This window comes from Rhinolophus sinicus, chromosome 17 (genome assembly GCF_057876585.1).
Source record: "Rhinolophus sinicus isolate RSI-liver-muscle chromosome 17, RSI-T2T, whole genome shotgun sequence".
Taxonomy (NCBI): domain Eukaryota; kingdom Metazoa; phylum Chordata; class Mammalia; order Chiroptera; family Rhinolophidae; genus Rhinolophus; species Rhinolophus sinicus.
This window is the reverse complement of record NC_142517.1, coordinates 37,106,794-37,128,727: the sequence shown is the minus strand read 5'-3', so window position 1 is coordinate 37,128,727 and position 21,934 is coordinate 37,106,794. Positions and strand designations below refer to the sequence as shown.

Sequence of the window (21,934 nt, the reverse complement as noted above, 5' to 3'; positions counted from 1 at the left end):
ATATATATATATATATATATATATATATATAGCAACATTAGTAAACTGGTAGCCGTTCCTTGTTTGCAAACATCATTAGCAAATAAGGTGGCCCTCTGCAAACCAGGAAGAGGGCTTTCTCCAGACACCACATCTGACAGCACCTCTAGAACTGGGAGAAATAATTGTTGTTTAAGCCACCTAGTCTATGGTATTCTAGTTTTGTAATCCTAACTAAGCACTTAGTAAATTCATGTCAAAGACATGAATGATATTCGCGGGATAATCAGGATGATTCTTTAACCCTTTCCTCACTGGCATCCAGAACACCATCTCTGAGCCTGAGAGAAGTTCTGCTAGTTCCTACCCTCAAACTCCAATGTGTCCCAGGCAACAAGCCTTGCAGTCACCAGAGCATAATCGTTTCCCTCTGAGACCTAAGCATCCAATATTCTTGGTATTTTCTTTCATCTCACTCTTTACAGTTTGAATAGGCTTTAGTATTTATATGTTTTTCAAATTTTTAATTTAACAGTCTAAGCAGAACTTTTCATATCTTGATTACAGACCCTTCCCCAAGAGCAAGAAGACCTTAGGCAAGAGAAAGCGAGGGTTGGAAGTGAGACACAGGTATTTAAATTGGGGAAACCTGGTCACTTCCCAGAATGAGCAGAGCCAGAGTTTGGAGGGGGGTTTTGGAAGCTGATGACCCCACGTGACCTCTGGGGCCCAGGGGCTGAGCCGACCCCGCCCCTCCGCCCGCCGCCGGGGGGCGCATGCGCAGCCCGTATTAGTGATGGAGGAGAGAAGATGGCGGAAGCGGAGTGAGTGACTTGCTGGTGACTGATGTCGTAACGGGGGGCGAGTAGGGGCAGCGACACATCCCCAGGGGGAAAGCTCAGGGCTCTTTCGCGGGCAGTGCGGGGAAAGGGAGACCCCAGAGCTTCCTTAGTGTGGAGGAGCCCGCTTGGCCCGTGTCGGGGGCGGAGGCGAACTGTAAGGGTCCAGTTAACCTCCAGGCGGGAGCGCCCCTTCAACCGTCTGGTCCCGGATCAGCGGAGCCCTGCGCGCAGGGTCACCCTTGGGACCCTGGCCGCTGGGGTCTTCCGGGGGATGAGCTACTGCAGGCCTCTCAGGCGCTGTCATTCCTGCAAGTGGGCCCCGCGGGCAGCCTTGTCACGGCTGCCGGCGCCGGGGGCCGCGGAGGCTGGGTAGGGCTGGGCGGGTACTGCCAGGCCTCCTTCGCGCTCCTCTCTTCCTGATCCCGGCGCCACCCCACCCCTCCGTGGGAGAACCCGAGACGTGGGGTTGTTTACCGCCCTCCCCCGGGAGGCGTGGAGGTGGTGTCCCAACGCCGGCCTTAGGGCGGCGGGGGCTCCTGCGGGTCTGGTCAGCCTGAAAACACTCTGGAAGGAAAGATCTTCTTTCCCTTGGGTCTCTGGCTGCAGTTGATGCCTCCCTAGAGGGGCCACATTCTTGTGTGGCCGTGTGATGGTATGCTTAGTTAGCGACGCAAACTTAGCGTTTCCTGGGTAGGCCTCTGATGTACCAGGACTGCCGGCTGTGTTTTGCAGGCATTACTCTGCATAGACAGCGGAGTTACAGAAATTGTTCTTTTGTGCCAGGTATCCAAATGCATTTCAATGGTCTGGCCGGTTCCACTCACCGATGTTTAGACTTGTGCCTACAATTCGGATTCTCTGTGATCCTATTTGGTTAGTTACTAAACTGCTTACCATTGAGTTTGGGTTTGAGGATGTGGCTGAGCAGAATAGCACTCTAAAAGAATGTAAGCTGGCTTTGTGCATATCATTGGTACGCAGTTCAGACGTGTTATGACAGCCAGTAATTTGGAAAAAGTTTACCTTATCGACCACTAAGTCTGTAGGATGAACAGTTAACGTGTGATGCTGTGATTTGATGATTGGAAGGCAGCTTGAAACATTATTTTAAAAAAACCTACAGAGAAGCATAAAGGTGAATGAGTCATTTACTAATAAAAAGTAAGGGAAGAGTTAGTCCCCTCCCACACTTTTTTCCTTTCACTTTTCTATTTATTAAGTTGAGATTTTTTTTTAAACATTTGATTCCTTGAAGAGCGTATAAATATTTACATAAATGATACAAAGAACAAAGAAAACTTGTACATAAAAGGACACCATATGGGAATAGTGTATGCATGTGCAATTAGTACCAAATTCCTTTGTCTTTTGGTGAAGTAGAAAGTGTTCTTGTTACCTTTTGTCAATGCTGCTAATGTGAGGTGGGTTAGATTTTGTTTCCCAGAAGAAAAGACTGATAAGAAAGGCAGATAAAACCAGTAAATTCTCAAGTGTGCTTTTCACCATTGTGGTGCATTTCTAACCCTACAATTACTTGTAGTTCTAGCTTTTTAACAATATGGAGGCCCTGAAAATTGACTTAAAATAAAATATTGTTTGAATTTATTCAGATACAGATTCTGTATTTAGTGGAATTTTGTACCATAACAGTGAAGTGAGTTTGTAGTAGTGGAGGGGAAAAAAAATCAAACCATCGGGAAGTCTTGTACAAAAATGTATTTTACTGTCCATACCTGAAGAAAGGGGCATAATTATGCTGTTTTTGAAATTTCAGGCAATTCTTTGGAAAAAGATTTTTAGTAAAGAAGTGGGGAAATTGTTGTCAGCTGCTTCTCTATTTGCCCAGAGTAATCTGCTTACGAGTATTACTCAGAGTTATTAGATGTACTAAGGACCAAGTAGACTTATAGGGAAAAAGCCAGTGTGATTTTTAAAAAAAAATTATTATTATTTTCTAAGAGAACTGATTTTTAAAGCAAAGTATATATGGTAGCCAAAAACTAAGCTTATTAGCACAAGTCCTTAGGCATCCTACTTAATGTATAGATAAGAGTGACCTTAATTTGTAATTAATATGGTCAAAAGAATGTTAATAAATATTTTAAAGTACTCTGGTGTTGCTTGAGTTTTTATTAGGTAGTTTAGTATTCTCTCATCACCTGTGTTGGTTTCAAAACTCTCATCTTCTTTCAATCCCGAAAAGATAAACTTTAGGCCAGGCTTTATGTGAGTTACATATCCTGAATCATTTGAATTCAAATTTTGTTGGTATTAAGTATTAAATATACTATATATTTATGAAGTACTTTTTCTAAGTGTTATATGCTGTCTGTATTTTGAGGGCCATAGAAATTTAGACTGTTGCTGATTATTTCTTTGGAATTCAAATATTCTTTAAAGCCCAGAGGATAATGCTTTTGCCAATGCAAACCCTTTGCTATCTGCCAGATTTAAGGATCACAGTACAGCTATGGATAGTGAACCAAATCCTGGAACATCCTCTGTTTCGACAACAACCAGTAGCACCACCACTACCACCATCACCACTTCCTCCTCTCGAATGCAGCAACCGCAGATCTCAGTCTACAGTGGCTCAGACCGACATGCTGTACAGGTATTTCAGTTATAATGGGTGGGCTAAGACTTAGGATGCCATTAGTTTTTGCTTAAGCCAGATTAATCTATTGTTTCATATCCTTCAATAAGTTCAATGACGTCCTCTAAGTGAGTACAGTTAGAATTGTTAATGTGTGAAACATGCAAAAATTTATCTAATAATCATTCTGTTGAGGGGGCTTCCATGTATCGGCATGTAGCTTATACAGTGATATGTCAGGAAAACTATAATTGGAAGGTCTCTAAGCTGCTGCTACAATGTGGACACACGCAATCTAGAACCCAGCAGCAGAATGACTCTAGGTTTTTCTGGGTTACTTTATATTTGAACCCAAAATACAGACTTAGGGAGATCTATTCAGGTCTGTAGATGCATAAAGAGGTTCATTTTAAACCCAAGTGGTCCAAAACCCTAAACAGATAGTTTTAATCTAAAGCCCTTTAGGGGCAGAAGGGAAAGGGATATTTAGGAAAAGTCTTTGGCTCTTCACTTAGTTGAGAAAATGAAGTTTACTTAGTTAACCTTTACAATAATGAAAGTTGAGGCAGTGTGGTAGTATTGCATAAAAAGGGTATGGGCATTGCAGTCTGATATGTTCTTTGTAAGAATTCCATTTTCTTATCATTAGTAGCTGTGTAGGCTTGGGTGAGAGGCATAATTTTCAGCCTCAGGAAACTATAAAATGAGGGTGAGACTACCTACTTCATTAGTTATTATGAGGATTAATGGAAGCATCTAGAACATTAACTATACCCAATAAATAATGATAGCTAATATTTATTGAACAATTGCTATGTGCCAAGCATTTGATAAATGACTTACATGGATCATCTCTTTTAATCCCCACTACACCTCTATGAAGTAGATACTATGATTATCTCCATTTCACCTATGGGAAAACCAGTATTTTAAGCAGGCTAACTCACTTTCCTAAACTCACTTAGCTAGTAGGTTCTCTGACTTTAGAGTTATGTCCTTAACCACTCTATGAGTTCTTATTTTTTCCGTTATACCTGCTTACTCTCTATAGAATCCGCACAGTTGCATTCTACCCTGAAAATAACTGTTTGTGATGTAGTGCTTTTCCCATTCATTTTTGTAGAGTGGATATCTCAGTATAACGGCTATTTAACTGTTCTATGGTTTAGGATTATCAACTTATCATGGGTGCAGTCAGAATTGTTGGAGATCCAGGTAGTTAAAAAATTCAAACTGGGAATGCTGAAAGTGTTTTAAATGTTCTTCAGCTTTTTGAGGCAAGGGATATAGGGAAGAGTGTCTAGATCTTTTAGCATACAGATGATGTATTTTAATATGCCATTTAGTTCTTTAGTTTTTATCTAAGCTGGATGTGTTAGTAAAAAACAAAGTGTTACTCAGGGATATAATGTACAACATAGGGAATATAGTCAATAATATCATAATAACTTTGTATGGTAATAGAAGGTTACTAGACTTGTCAGGGTGACCACTTGCAAGGTATATAGATGTTGAATCACGATGTTGTACACCTGAAACTACTATAATATTGTATGTCAGCTATACTTTAATAAAATTTTTTTAAAAAGTGTTACTGGAGATGTATAGATACAGATATATCTCACAAATACCACTAACATTAGTTTTTATGAGATCACAGAATTGCTTCCCCTAAAATGTAGTCAAGTATTTATTTAACTACCTAAGTAGATTCTTAATACCTTCCAACTTTCTTTTTCAGTCCTGTGAATTCTATGTACCTTCCTTGTTCCTTTAAAGCAGGGGTGTCCAAACTGCGGCCTGCGGGCCAGCTGCGGCCCGCAATCCATTTTTTATTGGCCTGCAGCAAATTCCAAAAATATATTTAGTTAAATAAACCAGGTGAGGCAATACGTATTTCACCTCGAGTGAGTGGCCCGGCTATTTGTGTATTTTACCGTATGTGGCCCTTGGTAAAAAAACGTTGAAAAAAGTTTGGACACCCCTGGTTTAGAGGAACAAAATGAAAACAGTGTGCTGTATCTTTAACTTGTATTTAAGAAGTCTCTCTCCCGTCAGTATAGCATTGAATGGTAATGAAAGACTATGCTGACAATAGAAAAAATTTCTATACTCTGACAAAAATATCCATCAAATAGATTATGCATTTGTTATTGTGGTTTGATTTTAGAATTTTGTTATGGAATTAGAAGAACATATATTTAAAAAATACAAAAACATATTAAAATATACATTAAAATATGTAAAAAAAGAACATACAGATTTACCTGACCAAAAAGACATATTGTTATAATTCTAAATTACTTAATGCTGATCTGTAATCCCCTGCAATTAGGGGTTAGAAGCCCACATTGATTTTGTGACAAGGGTTTGTAGCAGGTCTAGCAATCTATAGTCGGACAGATGAAATATGAATACATATTATAAAAGCAAACAACACAAGGAAATATGCTTTCTTGGAATTTGGATAAAGAGATTCATGGCTTTGTAGTTCAAGGTGTCCTGTCTTAGATCCTCAAGCTGTAGGAGATGACTCCATTACTCCCTTAGTTCTTTGCAAACTGGTTTGATGCTGCTATTAGGGTTCTGTGCTGTTTCAGAGTCACTGTGGGCATGAGGTGACTTTGGGATGTGGTTGCAGAGGACTGGCATGGTTTGAACAGAAAAAGGATTTTTCTGTTAGAATACTGGACTTTTCTACATTTATCTATTTATGAAGTTTCAGGTTGAGATTTTATATTTTACTAATAAACTAATAACTATTCACAGTAATTAACAGTGAATAGAAACAATTGAAACAAGGAATCTGACATTTAAAAAACATTTTAAAACATTTGAAAAAATAATTAGTAGTTTTCTAAAAATGAAATCTCTGTAATTTTTGTGATTATTAATATAATACCTACTCATTCTATGTTTTTTCAGACATTTGAAATACAAATGAGAAGACAAAAATCACCTCTAATCTAGCTACCCATCGGTAGTCTTTTGATGTTTTCCTGAATATTCTTTCAGATTTTTTAGCATAAAAATGGTATCTTTACTCTGTATACTATTTAGTAACCTGCTTTTTTTCACTGTATGATATATTTGGGAATTTTTTTGTTAATAAATATAGATATATCTGTGCTGTTCAATATAGGAACTACTAGCGGCATATGACTTTATATTTAAATTAAAGTAAAATTAAAAACTCAATTCTTTCATTGCACTAGCCACATTGTAAGTGCGCAGGAGGTGCATGTGGCTTGTGGCTACTGTGTTGGACAGCACTGATCTGTGTTACTATTTGTGATGGCCATAGGGTTACACAGATTCCTCTCTACACCGAATTCTTTTTTATCCGACTTTTACCCAAAATGGTTATACCAATTTACATTCTTACTAACATTTATGAGAGTATCTGTTTCCTCAGTTAGTAGTAGTATTCTTTTAAATCTTTATCCATCTGAAAGTTGGAAAATAGTATCGTGTTTTAATTTGTAAGTTTTGATTACTAATGAGATAGAAGATCTTTTCAAATGCTTGGTGGCAGTCTTTTCTTTTGCCCATACTGGGTAATTTTAATTTGTACAGATTAGTGAATCCTAGTGATACGTAACTAGGAGAGAACTATGTTAATAAGCTGGATGATGCTGAATATTAAAGTAGTGAAATTTTAAACTGCCACTTTTTTCATGGTGAAGATTAAGGCTGAGGTTATGGTTTTGACATTGGTTCAATTGACTTATCACAGGTAATTCAACAGGCATTGCATCGCCCCCCCAGCTCAGCGGCTCAGTACCTTCAGCAAATGTACGCAGCTCAACAGCAGCACTTGATGCTGCACACTGCCGCTCTGCAGCAGCAGCACCTCAGCAGCTCCCAGCTGCAGAGCCTCGCTGCTGTTCAGGTAAGGCTGAAGTGAAGGAAGAATTAGGAGGCCAATTTGACATTATCTGTGGATAATTACTGAAAATAAATACATTGGGTATTATTTCAGAGTTCTGAGATGTTTTGTGATTATTTTTACTTGAGGAAATATAGTAGTCTGCCACATGGAAGTTAATTTTAAAAAATGAATATGTTTTATATGTTACTTTGTTGCTAGCTTTTTTCCACTGCTTTTTATCTACATGGCAGAAATGCTATGCTGGTATCATGATTTTGTGTATAAAATTCTAAGTACAACAGTGAATACTTAGGGTTACATGAATTATATTTATATTTTAACAAAAAAGGTCTTTTTGTATGCAAATAATTTACACTTATTAAAAAAATCAAATAGTATAAAATTATTTATAAAAGGTGAAGTAGAGGTGTTCCTTTCATCATCCACTGCTGTTTTCCACTTTTCAGAGGTGGCTTCTGTAACAGTTTGCTATATAGCCCTCTAGAAATTCTCTATATAAATACGCATACGCATGTTTCTAAAATCTAATCATACTGTACCTACTGATAATAAGATGATTTTATGATTAAATGCTTATGTTTTAAAAAAGATTTTCATTATTCTGTTTATTTAAGTAAAACTATAAGTGAGATTTCATCATAAATTTTATTAGAGGAAGATCTCAGTTGAGTGAACCTGAAAAAGGTTTATTTCTGTTACAAACACATCCCCAGCTGTTGCTTCTTTTTGGTAGTGTAATTTTAAATAACATCGTGTTCATATGAGTTAGGAAACTGAAACCCACTGGCACTTGATGTAGCTTCAATTCCTTTTTATAACGTTGGAGTGGTGACTCCACTTCAAAGACAGACCTGTAGAGTAAAACTGACAATGAATGAAGTTATTAAGTTAAGACTAGCCTTTGGGTCCTCTGTTTTCAACATTCAGTTGCTTCTTTTTTTCTTAATCTATTTGGTCAAAGCTTGGTCCATGTTGACTGTGGAATGGATTTGTTCATAAATAGAGTTTTTGGCTTGTATAGTGGTTTTGTGGCATCATAATACCGGAAAGTTTTTAACTTCAGGGTTTTTATATACATAAAGATTTTATTATTTTAGGCAAGTTTATCCAGTGGAAGACCATCTACGTCCCCCACAGGAAGTGTCACACAACAGTCAAGTATGTCCCAGACATCTGTAAGTGCCCTGATTTTTTTTCCTGTATTTAAAAAATTTAATTATCGCTTTCCAAAAGTAAACTGTTAGTATTTACAAAGCTGTTATTGTATATTTGTTGAAATGCTATTTAAGTAACAAGTACCTAGACATAGGAATGATACGGTTCAAGAGCTCAGAACCAATGTTAAACTTCTGAAAATCTGAGTATTAAAAATATTTTTGTATTATTTCTTATACATGCTTTCCCATTGATTGTATTCAGATCTTTTATGGTTCTAAGAGATTGCAGTTTCCAGTGTGTATTGAAAACCTGAAATATACAATGCAGGGGTACTAGGCCATGCATTTACTGTAATATACTAAAGAATGTCATATCCTTGGTGGACATCTAAATGTTTCTAGCTTTTTCTGTGAAATTGGCATTTTATAAATTAACTTTTCGGCTTACGCTTACTTGAGTTATCTGGGTCAAATTTTCAAGTATCCACTCAAGATAGTGTAATTTATTTTGAGAAAGGAGTAAAAGAAAGCTGATTTGCTATATTGCACATATAGTATACTGGGAAATTGTGCCGAGTTCCTGGTTAAAAGAAATTTGCAGGCATGGTAATACTTGTTTAACTTTTTATTTTGATATAATTTCAAATTGCAAGAATGAAAAAAGTTTTCTTTATACCTTTTACTCAGATTCACCAGTTATTAGCATTTGGCTCCTTGCTTTATCATTCTTTTTTTCCCCTCTCTGCATATTTACATATTTTTCTGAACCATTTGCAGGTAAGTTGAGACATGTTCCTTTACTCCTAAATTCTTTGATATGTATTTCTTAGGAACAAAGTCATCTTTTTTATGAAGCCACATGAAAATGATCAAATTCAGGAAATTTATTATTGATACAATGCAGTCCATATTAAAATTTCATCACATGTTCTAGACTTCCCAACCTCATCACTATAGATATTTTGGACTAGATAATTCTTTGTTTGTGGGGGCTCGCTTGTACATTGTAGAATGTTTAGCAGCATCCCTAGCTTCTATCCACTTAGATACCACTAGACAATGGACCTCCTTCTTCCCCTATTGCGTCAACCAAAAATGTCTCTAGGCAGTGCCAAGTGTTTCTGGGGGCAAAATTGCCCCTGGTTGAGAACCACTGAGTTAACTTTATAATGTCCTTTATAAGTATTGTTTCCTGATCCAAGATGGTAATAATTTAATATTTTGTAAAATTGAGTCCAGTATAGTTTGTAGATTGCCAGGAAATTGAAGGTGAACTTGTGCTCTATTTACTTCAGCTAAGGATATGGTCTTTGCTGACTAAGTACATGTATGGGGAACATATAGTTATTTTTCTAGGTATTGATCTGATATTTTTAATTAAAAAATTCTTTTTTTAGCATGGAAGTATCCTAGAACATGAATAAAAACAACTTTTGAAAAAGAAATTAACTTTTCACTTGTTAGACTGAAAATGTTAAAGTGAAGAAAATGAAAAATCTAAGTAATGTAATCTGACCCTAAGCATTATACTATAGCTGTGGTTATTGATGTCAGATATATCTTTAATTAATATATTGGTAGTTCAGGAAAGGACTAGTAAACATTTTGTGGGCTGGTTAAAAAATTATAGACGAATTCTTTATTCTGTGAAATTCTGGAATAACACTAACGAACAGAGATAAGTATTTTAAATTTTTTTCCCTTCACATTTTTAAAAGGTATTCTTTTAAACTTTTATTCTCTCATTATGATTTCATGCATGTGACTTTCACAGAAATTACAGTTCTAGTGATTGTACTTATTTTTCAGACATTGTTAGTGCTACTTGTCATAACCACTCACCTTTGTGTAATGAAGTATGCCAGAACCTGTGAATGGCTGGTGGGGGGAAAAGAAGTAAGTAGGAAGAACAGATACCCAAGAAAAAAAAGGAGTAATATATCTAATTTGTGTTATTTTCTATCTCAGCTGAGCAGTAAGCTCAACAGAGTTAACTAAGCAGTTCAAATTATGATACCCAAGGTAGCTTAGTAAATTTAGGTCAACCTCTGAAAAAGAGGCAGAGCGTGGTAGCAGAAATCTCTAGATAGTGATAATGATGATCTATCAGGTGGCAGTCTGGTCGTTTTTCAGAGTTTTGGTTATTTTGAGGTAAGTTTCCAGATAATAGTGAAAGCCATGGGAAATGGTTTTCAGTAGAAGAAAGGGCTACAAGGTAGGTTGTCAAGTCACTAGCCATATAAGTTTGAGGTTGAAAGTAGGAGTGAGATCCCAATGGGGAAATGGAAAATTATTTTAAAAAATGGAGTCAAAGGTCCAATCATACCACCTGGGAAACTGTATGTAGAGAAAACAATTGTTAATTGAATGTATAGGTAATTAGCGGGTGCCAGCATCCTCTTTCCCCTCAATAGAACGAAAACTAATTCTGGATTCTTAACAGTAGTGAGAGGTGATTTTATGATTAATTGGCTGTAAAACTAGGTGGGACTGAGCCTTTAGATGTCTTTGTACTTCAACTGAATGGCACTAAGATTTAGTTAAATTTGATTTGCTAAAATAAAATATAAACCCATTAAAAACTTCTGCAGAAAAAAGTTATCAACAAAGTTAAAAAACAACAAAATGGTTGAAAATATATTTAAACCATATTTGCCAACCAGCTTATGTTTGGGCTCTTTTATATTAGTAAGATAAACAGAATTCACAAAAGACCTGCATTGGTGATTTTCAAAAGAAAGACTATTTTTGGCTTTTAAACACATGAAAATGTATTTATCTTACTAATGATAAAGAAATGTATGTAAAAACAACGATGTACTATTTTCACTTATCAAATTACAAAGCAAAAGCATTGAGACAATACCCATTGTTGGCAAGGATGTGAGGAAGTATGAGGTTGGTGCAAAAGGAATTGCGGTTTAAAAGGTTAAAAATAATTGCAAAAACTGCTATTACTTTTGCACCAACCTAATAGGTAGACTCATACTATCAGAGGGAATGTAACTGGTACAGTTTTTCTGGAGAGTTATTTGGCAATGTATATGAAAACTTAAACTGTGCATGCCCTTTCATATAGCACTCTCATTTTTAGTGATGTCATTTACTAAAAATTACAGTTAATTATGTAAAAATGACAAATAATTGTGCAGTTATGCAGTGTTTATAATAGTGAAAAATTATAAACAATATAACTGTCCATTATTTGAGGATTAATTAAATAAATGATAGTTCATTCATACAGTAGAACATTATGATAGCTACTAAAAATGCTCTATGTGTGTTTATAGGGAGACTTGGATTTTCATTAGGCATTACGTTGAAAAAAGCAAGAATGTATATAGTATGATCTCATTTAACTTATTTAGGTTATTCTATTTTTCTTTTAGTTCTAAACTTCCCATTTGGTTCTTCTTTATATCTTCTATTGCTTTGCTGAGAGTATATTTTTTTCATTTGTTTTAAGTGGGCTCGTAACAGCTTGTTCAAAGCGTTTTTATGATGAATGCTTTTCATTTAGCTTGAGGTCTTTCTGGTTCTTGGTATGACGAGTGATTTTTGATTGAAACCTGGATGTTTTTAGTATTATGTTATGAGACTGTGGATCTTATTTAAACTTTATGTTTTGGTTGGCTTCTGAAATGGAGCATGTGTTACCTCTTTACTGCCATATGGGAGTAGATGTCCAGGTTCCCCGTTTGGTCTCCATGGACACCCAAGGAGGTGATCCCCGTAATTGCTGAGTAGGGGTGAGAGTTCTGGCTCCTCAGTAGGCCTCCATGGATGCCTTCCTGGCTGGGAGGTCCGACTGCCTGCTACTGCTCCCCACATGGTCCTCACTCATACTGCAGGGATGGGGCGAGTTGGCGGCGGTGTTACTGCCTGGCTGGGATGAAAGTCCTGGCTATCTACCTGGCCTTCTCTGACACTAACCCTTTGGAGGGACTGGGGGGCTTGGGGTGCCTCATTACAGCCTGGCGAGGGTGGCAGTCTAGGTCTTTGCTGGTGTGGGTATGGATGTGGGCATGGCCACAATGTTTTCTGTGGTGTTTGGCTGAAGTACAGCAATTTTTGTCTAAAAGTTTTCTATGTTGCTAGGTCATCCATTTCCTGGTCCTATATTCTAGAAAGAGCAATCTTTCATTGGGGCTTCTTTTTGTCTGCACCCATTGGTGTTTCTGGGTTGGTTACTGACTTCTTTAACTCCAACTGTGGATTATATGAGACAAATGAAAACCCAAGGAGCTCACAACTACATTGTTCACTGCGTCCTGAGGTCCCTAGCCAGTCTGCTTTTCTCCACCTTTTGGGATCGTCTTACGTTTATTTTATATGTAACATACAGGGTTTTTAGTTGTACTTAGGGGGAGGAATAGGGAAACATATGTCTTTCATCTTCCTAGAAACAGAATTCCTGTCATTTAACTTAATTTTTTAAAATTATATTTATGTATCTGTCTGATTACGCAGGAAGAAAATCTGTAATACACAACAAACTGTTCATCAGTGGTTATCTCTGAGGAAGTAGATTAAAGAGCTTTATTTTGTCAATTTTTGTATTGCCTAAATAAAAAATATACTTTTGTTGTCTAAGAGACAGACAATACAAATGTATAGAGTAAATAGTCCCCTTTGGCCTGACAAATTTTTTTGTGAAGCTTTCTTATCTTACTACTGTGCATTTCTATACATAAATGTAACTAGATAGGCCTATGGTTAATTTTATTTGTATTAATGTAAGTGAAGTGCCATCATCCTCTTCTAAGTCTTTGGGCATTTTCAGCTGCAAAAGATTATGTGTTTGGAAATTGCAATCGTAAATCTCTGAATGACTCAAGGGCTATTTGTATCTCATTCCCTTTCTCTCTCTTTCTTTTTTGGCCCTGGAATCTACATTATTCCCAAATGTTTTGACTATAATTCATGGTACTATTTTGTAAAAAAGGGGAAAACCTTATTTTTGATAGCTTTCTCGCTATGGTGCTAGACAAAGTGAGCTTTTGAGGCCCAGTTAGTTTTATGACTTCATTCGTATATGAGTATTCATTCAACAAATATATACTGAGCATTTAATACATGCCAGACAGCCTTCTAAGTGCTGGGAATCCAGCAACACAACAGACAAAATCTCTGTCCTTATGGAGCTAGGGATAGATAGTCAGCTAGTATATAAAATGTCATATGATGGTAAGTGCTATAGAGAAAAATCAAGCAAAGGAGGGGAATGGGATGAGGGAATTTGCTATTTTTAATAAGGGTGGTCAGAGAAAGCATTGCTAATAAAGATGGCATTTGAAGGAGGGTGAAGGAGGCAAACATGCTCAAGGAAAAGAAAAGAGGGCAGTGTGGCTGGAGTGGAATGAGCGGGAGTATAATTTAGAGATGACATTAGATGTAATTATAATCTAGTCATGAAGAGATTATAAAACCTGTGGATTTTACTCTGCATGAGTTGGGAAGCTCTTGGAGAGTTTTTTCGCTAGGGGAGTAACATGATCTCACACAGGTATCTAAGGGGCAAAGATAGAAGCAGGAAGACCAGGTCAGTGGTTCTTGTAATAATCCAAGAGAGAGATATTGGTTGATTGACAATGATGGTGGCAGGTGTGATGCGAAGTGGGAAGCCAGATTCTGAATATTTTTTTCTCCAATATTTTATTATAGGAATTTGGATATGATTTGAAAGTAGAGCTAACAGGATATGTTGATGAATTGAATAGAATTGTGCAGAAAGGCAAAGTGTCAAGGATAACTAGTATTTGGCTTGAGCATCTGGAAGGATCTGCCAAAGCAGGTGTTGGAGAAGGAAATGAGGAGTTTGGTTTTGGACATTGTAAGTTTGTGATGTATATTAGACACTCATGTGTAGATGGTGAGTAGACATTGGATATATGAGTTTGGAGTTCACGTGGGACGTCAGGTGATTAGTGATGCCTTGTATATCTCATGGAAAATTCAAGTCCCGAGTACATGGTGACTTCACTAATAATTGTAGAAATCATGAGCGAAAGTTTGGTAGATGGAAACAAGGGACCTGGATTTTAGTCTTAATTCTATGACTGACTGGTGACATGTATTAGGGCACGTCATTTAATGTCCTTATGTAAAACTGAGGTGTTCAGGTGATTTTTAGGCCTTTCATCCAGCTGTCCTCTGATCTAGATCATGGAGAAAGTGCAAGAAAGAGATGGTGCTATGCCCTTAATTGCATTTCAACAAATTCATGTGTTGAAAGTCCTAAAATCCTACGTGACTGTATTGGAAACAGGGCCTTTAAGGAGGTGACTAAATGATGTCACAGAGGTGGAGCACTGATCCAGTAGACCTGGTGTCCTCATAAAAGAGGAAGAGACGTCGGAGTTCCTTACCTCCCTCCCCCTCTATTTCTCTCCCCCCACGGGAGGACCCAGTGAGAAGGCAGCCATCTATAAGCCAGCAAGATCTCCAACCAGAACCTGAATGGCCGGGACTTGATCTTGGACGTCCTAGCCTCTAGAACTGTGAGAAATCAATTCCTGTTGTTTAAGCTACACAGTCTGTGGTACTTTGTGATGGCAGCCTGAGCAGACTAAGATACCGGGGGCTCTGGACCTTACCCTAAGCTATAGGCAAAACAGTTCTATGATGTGTTTGAATCTGGGAGTTCAGAATAAGACTGCGTTTGAAGAATGGTTTCTATTTAAAAAAAAAAAAGTTTGAGAACCAGTAGTTTAGATGTTAACCTAAGATTCTGTCTGGGTTTCTTAAATAGTTTATACGTATTATAAAAAAGCACCTGTCCCATAGTAAGAGTGTAATAAATATTTGTTGAAAATGAAGTTAAAGGTGTTATAATCATCAGCTGGAATATGTAATGCATAATATTAATTCTAATTCTTGATTACTGCAAGTCGACTATCTGCAATTCAAAGGATTATTTTAGGATATATTCTGATTGCCTGAAATTGCGTTATAGAAGAGAATCTATACCCTGACCTCAGTGACGAGATTCATTTGTTGCCAGTTATGGACAGGCAGCCAGTTAGCAGGTACCGGGCATACAGATGAGTGACAGTCCCTTCCCCCAGGGACAGTGATGCGCATTTGAAGAATTATGCCTAGGCATCTCAGTCAATAACATAACAGTGTATAATTAAGTGATAAATGCCATGGGAGTTAACAGAAAAGAGGTCTTTGGGGTTGGAGTAGTTAGGGAAGACTTCGTGTATGGGATTTAACCAGAGCTTCAAAAAATATGTAGAGTTTGCAGAGAAGAGGACTTATCATGAGCTCATGATCCTGAAACAACAGCACTTACTTTCAGGAATTCATTCCTGGGAGGGACTGTGTTAGTGCCCCGTGCTCGTGGGGATAATCTGTGCAACCACTGCCTTCCTGAATGCCAGCGTGGTTCCAGGCATGCTGTTTGGTGCCGAGAATTCAAAGTAAGCAAAGGTTTTAGGGTACAGTGAATTACAGGATACGGAAATATAAACAGTCAAAGGGCACTGTAATAAGAGTTTTGTTTTACTGGAGTATCTTCTAATAACTACTTGTGAAGGGTACATGGAAGATAAACTTGGACTCTTTATAGACCTGAAAATTCCCTCCCCTTACCTTTTAAAATAATTATTTTTACATAAATTCTGCATTGAAAATAATTTTTCTTCGGAAATTTGAAAGCAAGCACCATTGTTTTCAAAATTTTAGTATTGCTGAAGACGAGGCTGATGTTGAGTCTCATTATCATTCCTCTGGGGGTAATTGGTTCTTTCTCTCTTTAGTATTTTAGGTTTGCCTTTCTTTAGTTTTTTGGAGTTTCATGAGGTTGTGTGCAGATGTCATTGTGCAGGAAACTTATTGGACCCCCTTAGTGTGAAAACCAGGTGTTCAGTGTTCATGTGTATGAAACTAAAATGGTTTTAAAATTTTTTTATTTCTTGCTCTTTTCTCTGTTCTCTCTTTCTAGAGCTCCTTAGTTGGATGTCGGTCTTTCTGGATTGGTCCTTTATTTCTTTTAGGTTTTTACTCATTTTCTGTCTTTATCTTTTTACTTTGTTTTGGGATATTTCCTTCCTTTTAAAAAATGCTTTCCTTTTATGTTTAGAAAAAAAATTATTTCAGCCATTGTATTTCCAATTTCTATGATCATTTCTCATTCTTTTTTCATAGTATACTGTTTTTCTATTATGGATGAAATATTTTAGATTTCTGTTATGATACTTATCTAAATTTAAAATACTTTTCGTCTGTTTCCTGAATAATTTATTTTCCTTAGGAACTGTCGTGGTCTTTTTCTTTCATGGTGCTGGTTTTTCTCTTATAAGAGAAAGCAGTTTTCTCTTTAAAAACTTGGTTTTCTGCTTATATTTGAGAGTGAGTGATTATTAGAATTAATCAAGGTGCATTACTTCCACTGCTTTGAAAATAGATCTGCCCCCAGCAGCTCTTTCCTTAGTGGAAAGTCTGATAAGAATTTCTGTATTTGCATGTGGGAATAGCAGAGGTGGTGACAGTGGAAAGGATATATTTTTGGCAGGTTTAGAATTGAAGGTATGCAGGTAGGAAGCTGGCCATAAGGCTGATGAGCAAGTTTCAGAATAAGGAGGATTTTACTTCAAGGTACGAGTGTCCACTCTAGAAGCCTAGCTTTTCCTTGGCAGTTCTTTGACTTATTTAGAGGAGACCTTTCTTTCTCAGTCTCAGTGCCTGTTCTAGGTGGGAGAGGGATGGTGTTACGACTGGCGAGTCTGTCTCCTGGGTGGACTTGTAGATAATCCTTCAGGTTCCAGCCCCATTGCTTCCAGCATCTAAATCTTGGGTCTAAATCCGCTTTGGTCTGTTTCTTCCTATATTCTGGACTGCAGCTTCCAGCTATTTCTTCTGTCAGTACGATGCCATCTTCTTTGGGTCTAGAAATGGGATGAAGTATCTTGATGCAGATGGCACCCTCCTCTCTCTTTCTTTTTGCTTTATGGGTGTGTGTTTTTGTAGTTTGATGCTGTTCTTTTAGCCCCAAAATTTTTAAAAAACATTTAAACCTACAGAAAAATGGAAAGACTAACCAGTGACCCTTGTATGCCCTTCATGTAGCTATTTATGCCAATTGTTAAGTTTCCCATAATGTGCTATATCTCCCTCTCTATCCACTATATATGCACTGTTTTCCTGGGAGAGAGAGAGGAGACCTTTGTGTATTAAAGGAAGATACACAGGACATCCCACCGGCATTGTGTGATCCTTAATTAAATTCTAGATGGGAGAAAAGGGTATAAAAGGTATTTTGGCAATTACCTGAGGGAATCCAAATATGGAGCATATACTAGTTATTATTTAATATTACATTTCTTAGGTGTGATACGTTACTGTGGTTGTATAGGACAATCTCCTTCTTGGGTTAATACATGCTAAAGTACTTAGGACTGATGTGTTGTGATCTCTTCAACTTACTATTTTTTTTAATTTATTAAGAAAAGTACACTTATTGTGTCAGTGAGATTATTTTTAGATCACTAACCTCAAAAATGTTCAGTTTTCTCTAAAAATGTCTAAGTCAGATCAACCACATATCAAATGAATTCATCATGATTTTATTTGAGAGAAAATTTCTTGCTTGTAACCAGTCATTCTGTGTCCTATTGCTAAGGTACTCATTCTCTACTACTTTAGGGAGTGCTTTAAGTTTTAAAACTCATTGTTTTCAAGGATGTTTAAAAATATATAATTTCAAATGATTGAGCTTAGAAAACTATTGCAAAATTTAATACTAGTCTAAAATAAAACTGAATTTTTGTATGGTCATGAGTAGCTTTACTGCATTCTTGTAAAATATTCCAAGTAAAAAGTAAAAAAATGTTAAGTCCCCTTCAGCCTCCTTTCCCCTATAGTCCTTCTGTCTCCTCAGTTCGCTGGATATCCCTCCAGATCTTTACATATGCACCATGGGCATACGTATGTATGTTTAACGCACGGTTTTTTCTGCACGTGGTAAACACAGGGAGGTGTTCTGCATTTTGTTTTTTACACTTAACAGTGGTATTGAGATCTTTCTAGGTTAGTACACAGAGCTCAGGCTCACTTAAGCGACTGTGTAGTATTGCGTAGTATGGATGTGCTTTATCCTAGATAAGTACCCCCGTTGCTGGACATCTAAGCTATTTCTAATATTTTCATTGTTTTAGCATTGCAGCTTTTCTGAAAGCAATTGGAAAATTGTGAGATTGTTTTGCTGTGTTTTTTTATAGTTTTTATTGCAGAAAGTAGAATTAATAGTTTCTATAATAGGGTAGGCATTTCATTTAATTTCATTATTAAAAATGTAGTTTCTTAAGAAGGAAATCCTTCATGGGTAGATACTATTACTTGAAATTTCTATATAGTTTTATATGTCTAGGTATTTGAATTACATAAAAATTCATATGCTGCTCTAAAGGGATAAAAACAAAACAATATAGCAAAATAAACATTAAAAAGGAAGATAGCATTTCCCCTTTATTCTAAAGTTAATTCCTACAGACAAAAACTTTGAAAAAGAAAGTATAGGTTGTTCCAGATTTCACCCCAGGAGGCATTATTCATCTTTAACATTTTGGTGACTGTTCTTCCAGGGTGTGTGTGTGTGTGTGTGTGTGTGTGTGTGTGTGTGTGTGTGTGGAATCTAATTACAGACAGTTTAATGAGTACAGTAGTCCCCCCCTTATCCACAGGGATCCGTTCCAAGACACCCATTGGATGTCTGAACCTGCAAATAGTACAGAATGTTATATATATTGTTTTTTCCTATTCATACATCTCTATGATAGTGTTTAATTTACAAATTAGGTACAGTAAAAGATTACCAACAATAATTAATAATAAAATAGAACAATTATAACAATATACTGTAATAAAAGTTATGTGAATGGCTTTGGGACCATTATTAGGTAAAATAAGGGTTACTTTCACATAAGCCCCAGGTCATGATAACTGAGATGGCTGCTCAGTGACTAACGGGCAGGTAGCACATAGAGGATGGATACACCGGACAAAAGGATGATTCACGTCCTAGGCAGGACGGAGTCGGATGGTGAGATTTCTGTATGCTACTCAGAATGACATGCAATTTAAAACTTATGAATTGTTTATTTCTGGAATTTTCTATTTAATATTTTTGGGCTGTGTTGACCACGGAAAGCAAAACCACGGATAAGGGGGGAGTACTGTATGCATTATTGTTTGTATACCAGGGGTGCCAAAAAATGTATATAGGTGGACACTTTGGTCAATGCTGCTCAAGCAGCAGCTTGCCATAACCAGAAGTGTCTGGACGCTGATGGGAACCACTTTGCAGAAGTCAAACGTGACGTGTATTCATCTTTTGTTATCGGTATGTATATATTATTACAATTTTAATAGTTTTTCCATTTCTTAAAATGTGTATACATTTCTTAAAATGTGTATACATTTTTTGGCACCCTCTGTATACAGTACAGTCATTTTTCTCTCAATATGTTTTCTCATGTGATATGTACATATACATAAAGACGTTTGTATGTAATTAAAGAAGTGGGATAATACTCTACATGTTATTCCATAGTTTTTTCACTCAACAGTGGGTCATTAAGATATTTGCATGCCTGTATTAAATGGCATCATTCTTTTAATGTCTGTGTACTATAGATATACTTGATTGACTTTGATTAATCAAATGGCATCGTGGCTCTCAAATGGGCTTTGGCTCTAGGGAGTACTTTGGGCCAGAGAGCCTGTGTGAACCTTTTGGGGGCACCAAAAGGTGGTTGAGAGCTAAGTGTTTTTTCTTGGCAGACTTGGTTTTCTCTGCTGACTCTTGGAATTAGTGCCAGTGGGGAGAGATCTTCTAGTAATAAGGTCAGGGAGTAAGTTTCTTTATGAAGTGTGGGGCTTGAGGTATGAAGTGCAAGGATTGGCCAAGCCTTTAAAGTGAAAGAGCATTAGGAGAGTTGGGATGGAATTGACAGAGAAAATAATGGAAACAATTCAGGGCATCTGGTTCAGGTCAGCAGAGCAAAGCAGAAAATAGAGGAGAGCCTGATCAGTTGTGGAAAGGAAAGGAGAGTCAGGCCTGCTGTGGAGAGTGGCCTCTTGCAGAGGTGGGCACTGGTCACTGGCTCTGTGGGTTGGGTATTCATTAGTAGACACTGCCTGAAATGTTACTAACTATATGGAGCTTAAAAATAAACATGGTATTTGTTCTTTGATCTCACAACTTAGACAAAGTAGAATGCAGGTGGTTAGGAAATTTTCTTACTTCCTTTTTTCTTTTTTAAGAAAAAGAAAAGCATTCTGTTTGTACTTTGTGTTCTACTTCCTTAAAGAGTACTTTCAAGCATTTTGGCTATCAGCCAGTCATTTGTTAAAAAGACTTTTATTATGTTTTTGTTAAAGCGTGTGTGGTCTATCCTTACTAGAGTCACTCAGCCTGTCTTTGCCTTTCTCTTCTTTCCTCCCTTCCTTCCCCATCTCTTTCATTGCTGACTGGGAAAAAAGTGACAAGGCATTATTACTGCAGAGTGACCCAAATCAGCGAGCTTTCAGGATATAGGAAAGCCCTTAATGCCAAAATACATGAGTTGGAAAACCTGGGTCCAGTTTTGTACTGCTGAGTGATTTAATCTTTGGAGCAAGGCTTTCTCCAAAGTGTCTGTTTATAGAGTGATGTAAAAAAAGAATAGGTTTTTTGGGGGGCTTATTAGTAATTTATTATATAGCATCAAAAATACAGTTGTACTGATATCACACTGTCTGCGTTTTTACTGTTTTGTTATGGTCTATATCAAAACATTTTTTTTCTCATACACTCATGCTCTTTGATAGGCTTATATATTATATTACATTAAAACTATAAAGTACGCCTTAAAATATCCTGGCATTCATTAACTTAATAAACTTAACTGAATGAAGACACTTTTATAGATATTGGATATATAAAGATGAATAACACATGGTCCCTACTCTTAAAGAAATTGTTATTTAGAAGGGTGGGATAGAAATATGTGCTAGAAGTGTATGGAAGTTAACAGGCAAGAAGGAGGAGAAATAGTTCTATGGGATGTAGGGATGCCTGGAAAGCTTATCAGAGCAGAAGATTTCTGTAAGGAAGTTGTTCGCTACATAGGTGGGATGGGATGCGGCCTGGCAGAAGGAGGGTGACCAGTCCCGTCCAGAGCATTGTTACCGGGGCCATATAGGCCTGATCCATCACGACGTTGCAGAGAGCGTCATATGGCTCATGAGAAGGGCGTGTGGGGAGGAGTGAGAGGAGACGATGCTAGAGAGTCAGGAGAGGCTGAACATTATCCAGAAGGTCTTTAAATGGTTAATTATTAACAAAATCAGGGAAAGATTATCTGGCAAGTAGGAAGAGGCAAGATTCCAAGTAGGGAGATCAGTTTGCATGTGTTAAAGTAACCCAGGTGGACGTGCTGTAGGCCCAGACTCAAACTAAGTGATTAAAAATCACAATGAAAAT

General features: G+C 37.1%; 1 protein-coding gene across 14 annotated transcripts in view; it reads left to right on the top strand.

Moving 5' to 3' along the window:
* The first annotated feature begins 698 nt into the window (after nucleotides 1-698).
* The window catches only part of PHC3 (polyhomeotic homolog 3), a 74,142-nt gene continuing 52,906 nt past the window's right edge, over nucleotides 699-21,934 (top strand). For 11 of the 14 annotated variants that reach the window (XR_002137677.3, XR_002137678.3, XM_074327789.2 and 8 more), the window contains exons 1-4: nucleotides 699-803; nucleotides 3,270-3,435; nucleotides 7,154-7,309; nucleotides 8,407-8,484. Coding sequence is in view for 12 of the 14 variants with exons in the window: in XM_074327789.2 (XP_074183890.2) it covers nucleotides 790-803; nucleotides 3,270-3,435; nucleotides 7,154-7,309; nucleotides 8,407-8,484 (414 nt within the window). In the remaining 2 variants the exon portion in view is untranslated. Of the gene's footprint in view, nucleotides 804-1,604; nucleotides 1,695-3,269; nucleotides 3,436-7,153; nucleotides 7,310-8,406; nucleotides 8,485-21,934 lie in introns of those variants that run through there. The other 3 variants (XM_074327752.2, XM_019735371.3, XM_019735380.3) reach the window with 2 other exon arrangements.